General features: G+C 31.7%; 1 protein-coding gene across 1 annotated transcript; it reads left to right on the plus strand.

Annotated features, from left to right (window-relative positions):
- Nucleotides 1–3,128: 3,128 nt before the first annotated feature.
- On the plus strand, nt 3,129–6,063 carry LOC102590121 (transcription factor bHLH62). Its single transcript, XM_006352604.2, has 7 exons — nt 3,129–4,207; nt 4,573–4,638; nt 4,768–4,836; nt 4,958–5,029; nt 5,115–5,186; nt 5,342–5,441; nt 5,723–6,063. Exons 1-7 carry the CDS (start codon nt 3,221–3,223, stop codon nt 5,758–5,760), a joined length of 1,404 nt encoding a protein of 467 aa, XP_006352666.1. The 5' UTR covers nt 3,129–3,220; the 3' UTR covers nt 5,761–6,063.
- Nucleotides 6,064–6,159: the final 96 nt, after the last annotated feature.

Below are 6,159 nucleotides of genomic sequence, written 5' to 3' on the forward strand. Positions count from 1 at the left end.
ATTTTACCCCTATTAATTATAAAGTTAATGAATTAAAAACTAAAGATTTTCAAGAAGTTCTACATGTTATAGTCAGGATAATCAATTGGAAACTCTTCGTTGAAAAATAATACCAGCTAATCATTTTATTTTTTATTAAAAAAAATATTTACAAGGTGTTGTAGCCCAGAGGCTTTAGACGCCTTGAAAGAGCCAGCGCTTAGGATATGCTCACGTGTTCGAATCTCTCACTAGCATTTATTTTTTTTGGACACCCTTCGTGAAATTCCTGGTTCCGCCTGGACTAATTTCAGATTCACGTCAGGAAGTCACACATTTGAAATCAAAGCGCTTTCTAACAAATGTAATTTTATATCCATGACTCGAATATGAGACTAGAGGCGAATTCCAGAATTTGAAGCTTATAAAAATGAGATTCTAATCCTTCAAAGTTATTGAATTCTAAATTATAAATATCGAATTAGAACCAAAGTTATCTATGGCTAAACCCGAAATTGAAAAGTCCAACACTACTACTTTCCTGTCTAATACCTATCATCAAAGATGAATAAAACCTTATGACCAGTTCACCACAATCTTTATTGATTTCGAAACAATACTATCAATGCATCATTCTCATTGGAAAACGTGGTGTTATTTGTGGTTGGTATAGGAAGACATATATATTGAATTATGTATAATAGTTGCATGATTGAATATACATATATTGGCAAATATGGCTGGCATTGCGGCTGCAATATTTGAGACATAACAGTGTCAATTGTCAATTTCCAACCCATATTCCCACTACTGCCCAAAATAAAAAAGGGGTCTTACAAATCATTTGTTTTTGGACAATATATATTATGTATATATGTGACAAAAATGTATTAATTCGAGGTTTCTTTAATACTACGTGACATCCTATTCAAAGGGTCATTTATTTTTTTACGATCTAAGAATACATCGTCTCATTCTTAAAATTCAAATATAGTTACATAAAATGAGATGAAGATAATACGAAATTTTTGTAGGATATTTTTCTTCTATTCAAATTGTGACTGGCTATTCATATATTTCATCTTATTCATAGAATCACATACTCGTCTTAGGGAGATTTGCTTTCGTAATTGATTATATCTTTTATTTTAGGTATATGACATTTTCACTATATATTTTTAAAGAATAATTATAAGTTGATATAGGAGATTATTTCATCTTCACAAAAACATGAATGTGTTTGGTATTTGTTTTCTTTTATTAATAATGGTAATTCATAAATTATATTGGAAGGGATATTTTTATATTAAAATAAAAAACTTTAAAAGCGCAAAATACTCATGATTCAGACATACTGTCTTGATGAACAAAATAGGAGATCTTGTCATAAGATATGTGTCGAACGATCCAGTCATATTATAATAAATTTTAAAAGAAATTATAAGTTATTTTAAAATTTTCAACTATTTTTTTTGTTTTTGTTTTAACCACAGCTAACTTTTAAAAAATTAAAAAAAATGAGAAAAAAAATCATAAAATACAAAATCAAACTCTCATCAACTAGATGAAAATTCAGCTAATCAAACAATTAAGGTACTAAAATTTCGTCAGTCACCATCACAACTAACTAGTTTGGAGTTGAAATAGAATTTGATAGATTGACTCTTTCCTTAAAATATTGCACAACGTAAGCCACACTTCAAGGAAATTAATTAAACGTTTTTCAGCAGAGATTATATTTGAAATTTAAAGCAGAATTAGTACATCAAACGACCCCTTAGTGTTTTGAAACTTCTTACACCGTCACATAAAATTTATTAGTAATGAATTTATTATAACGCCAGTTGGAAGAGATGTGTGAAGAATATTTGAATTGTATTTCGAAGAAATAGTAATTATAAAGTACTTCCTCTATCCATGTAATTTGACTTGCTACAATATTACTATCTCACTATTAATAGTAAATTATTTAATTTTGAAAATGAATTATTTTATAAACAAGAGTAAGATAGATAAAATTGATAACTACATTATTTTTTGAACATAACATCCAGTGGCGGATTCATGATTTTCATTCAAGTGGTTCGGAAAAAAAAAGTATAAACGTATGAATAAGCCAACAAAACACAATTCCAAGGAAGTATATAGTTTATGGATACAAAAAGTTAGTTTCGTTACAAGAGACCATTTAGCACGTTTGGATTTTCTTTCGCGTTTGGATTTTTTGGAGTTTAAATCTACTCTTAAAAAAAGTGAAAGATTGGTCTTGAAACTAAATGAAGAGAAGCTAAAAAAATAAAATGTTCACAAATCACGATGGGATTCGAACTCTGGACGAGATGATCTTGAAACTAAACGAAGAGAAGCTAAAAAAATAAAATGTTCACAATGACATTTGAACCTTGGACGAGAGGGTCAATTTATAAAGAGATCTACCACTATGCTACATCTTGCTACTTGTTCGTGAGAGGTCAAAATTAATATATCTACATAAATATAAAAAAATTATTTTATATATACAATATAATTTTTTACCGAGAGAGTTCGAATAAACCCTGAAACCTATATGGATCAGCCTCTATTTTTAATATAGTGAACAAGTAAAAAGGTAGATGGATGGAGTAACTATGATTACTACTATCATAATATAATTATATAGTACTATATATTATAATTAATGCTAACCCAACATTTTCCGATTTAATCGGAGAAGTTGGAATTAGCGCAATGATTGACCTGCCAAAAACAAGTTGTTTAGAAAATAATAAATTTATCTATGTAACTTGTTTAGATGGATGTGTAGATATATTAAGACAATTAAATTAGGAACATAGTTACATAACAACCTTCATCGTAAATAAATTAGAAAAACGAAACTGAGATACTTCAGATATACGTGAAGAGAAAAAGTTTAGATGCATCAATAAGGAAGTGTACGAGATTGAATGTAGTAGATTTTTAGAGAAGTAAACATAACTAGGTCATGAAAAATTAGAAAAGACGATCGGACAAAATATAACACAACTTAAATTACTAATAGAAGCATAATAGGTAGTCGCGCTCCTTAGTATTATTTCTCAGCAACAGAAATAAGTTATAAATATGAGACAAAAACTTTTCCTTTCCCTCAATTTAATTCCATTTCTCCAATTTCTTTCTCTCTTCTCCTTCTTCTTCTTCTTCTTCCTCCTTAATTGAATCTCATTCTATTGAAACTTTTTGTGTGTTAATTTCTTCTTTCATGGATAATGACTACTTCTCTAATGGTGGAATTCAACCACCATTCCATTTTGACCCCAAAATTCCATTAAACTCTCTACATTCACCTCAAGAACAAAATTCAGATTACTTTCTAAACACCCATTGGGACAATAATTCTACAGATAATCAATACACCCATTTTGATTCAGTTTTGAGTTCGATAGTTTCATCTCCAGTACCGTCCAACTCAGTAAATTCCAATTCATCACTCTGCGAATTGATTGGGAAATTGGGTTCAATTTGTTGTTCTCCTTCAACCCCATTTACTAATAACTGTGATTCCACTAGAACTTCGTGTTATACTACACCCATGAACTCTCCTCCGAAATTACATATACCCATAATGAACCAAATTGGAAAAGATAAATTACCCAATTTGGGGAATTCAGTTCTTATGAATTCTCCCCCATTTCCCTCTCTTTCAGCTGCTAAATTCTCTGGTTTTGGTAGCCGTAGTTTTAATGGCAGAACGAGTCAGTATGAGCTGAATAATGAAGAATCGCGGTATGGATCTGGTACTGGAGTTATGGGGAGAGGAAATTTGACTAGAATATCGAGTAGCCCTTCTGTTGTGCAAAACAAAAACTCAAGCCTAATGATGTGTGAGAGATTGAATTTGGGCAAAATTTCAGGTCCTTATGAAGAATGTTCTGTTTCTGAGCAAGACCCAAGTGGTGAAATAGGGTCAAAAACAAGATATGTATTGAATTCTAAGAAAAGAAAAGCAGTGAAATCAAAGAATTATGTGCCAATTGTAGATGAAACTGGAAAAAAGAGAGCAAAATCAACAGAAGGTAATGGGAGCAACAATGGAACTGTTAAAATGGAGGAACAAAAGGGCAGTGAAGATGATGGAGCTGAGAAAGAAGCAAAGGAAAACCGAAAGATTGCGGAGCCACAAAAGGATTACATTCATGTTAGAGCAAGAAGGGGTCAAGCTACTGATAGCCATAGTTTAGCTGAAAGAGTAAGCCTAAGAAGTTCTTCATCTTTTCTTTTTTCTAGTTTGTGTTATGATTATACGACAATTTCTATTTACTTGATTATATTGTCAACACGTCTTTTTACATGCAAGTTTGATTCTTTACTAGTAGTGCCTAGACCAATATGTGGGCACGTCCACTAATTCCACGAGATACTTGTGATCTCCTACTATGCACAAACTCTTTGAACCCGAGGCCTAATGTGTGACGACCTCATCTAAAATTTAAATTTTGAGAGAGAGAAATTACACTTTTACATACTAATTATACTTGCAAGTTGTAACGATCTGAAGGCTAAACTGTCATCTGTAATTTTGTCTAATTATTGCCTTGTTTGCCATTTGATTAGGTCCGTAGAGAAAAGATCAGTCAAAGAATGAAGCTTTTGCAAGATCTTGTACCAGGCTGTAACAAGGTTTGTCTCCAAATACTTCTGTAATTTCTTTGTTTATCATTTTCTTTAACTTTCTTGATGATCACATTGAGTTTTAAGTTGAACTTCCATTTTGAGTCCAGTTATAACATAAATAAACAACTTTACTAGGTGACTGGAAAAGCATTGATGCTCGACGAAATTATAAATTATGTCCAGTCACTCCAACACCAAGTTGAGGTAATTCAAGATTTTGATGTAGCATGTTGTGTATACACTCTACACTCTCCAGACCCCACTTGTGGGATTTACACGAAAGATGTTGTAGCTTCTAATTGATATTTATTGCAACATTTTGTAGTTCTTGTCTATGAAGTTGGCTTCGGTGAACCCAAGAATGGATTTTCACATAGATAGTCTCCTTCACAAAGAAGTAAGTGCTTGATATATATATCAATGAATGACTTCCTTGTTACATTCAAATGGAATTTCATGGGGTTATTTTTCCCTTGTTTCAGATAAGTCAACCAAGTGGTTCTTTGCACCAACATGTGTTCCTAGTAGATGGATATGGTGAAAATCTTGCTCAGGTAATAAACCATTTAACAACTCGTCGGTTATATGAATCCTAACTAACTATATCGCTCCATTTTAGCTCATTTCCGTCCAATATTATGTAAAAAAAAAAGGTACTAGAATTTCGATATCTCTACTGGCATTTTCTGATTAGAGTTCATTTATACAGCTTCCAACAATCTGTGAGGATGACCTCCAAAGCATTGTCCAGATGGGATTTAATCAGAACTCTAACCAAGATCTGATATTGCAGTCACAGACATTCCCTGGTAAGAAAAGGAGAAGCAAAGTATTTTTTTGAAGGGGGGGGAGTTATGATAATTGGGGGCCCGCACTTTCTATCGCAACTAGAGTAAATATCTCAAAAAGTCATTCAACTATGAGGAATTACGTAGTAAAATCACTCAATTTCTCATAGTTGAGTGACCTTTTGACAGTGCGGACCGCAGTATTCCCCTATCGACCCTTTAACACTTATACAATGAATTTTAGCTGATAATGAGGAGAAAACCTTAATTTATGATTAATATATTTGTTTCTTCTGATGCAGTGCCTAATTCTGAATCTCACATGAAAATTAAGATGTAATCACCATTCATTTGTCCACAAATTAAGGTCCCCCACAGGAGAAAGAGCTTGCTGTATATAAGTAGAGAGATTTTTAGTTTAATCTGCTTCAGAAATTGCTAATCAACAAGATTAGGATTAGCATTAAGGGATATATTTCCCCACTTATTGTAATCTATAATTGATTTGAGAATTTTAATTTTTGCTCTTGTTGAGCTATTATAGTATTTACTGTATAATGTTAATATCATCTCATGTAAGATATGAGTATTTCTCTGTAAAGCAATTAAAAATGGAGATTATTACAAGCTTAAATTATTCAAATAATTGTTCATTAGTGTTCTAAATCATATCAATTGACAAGATATATCCCAAATTCCAAATCTTCCAAGAGATTTGCTTATGGTTGGTGTCAAATTA

Source organism: Solanum tuberosum, unplaced genomic scaffold (assembly GCF_000226075.1).
Source record: "Solanum tuberosum cultivar DM 1-3 516 R44 unplaced genomic scaffold, SolTub_3.0 scf00150, whole genome shotgun sequence".
NCBI classification, from domain to species: Eukaryota; Viridiplantae; Streptophyta; class Magnoliopsida; order Solanales; family Solanaceae; genus Solanum; species Solanum tuberosum.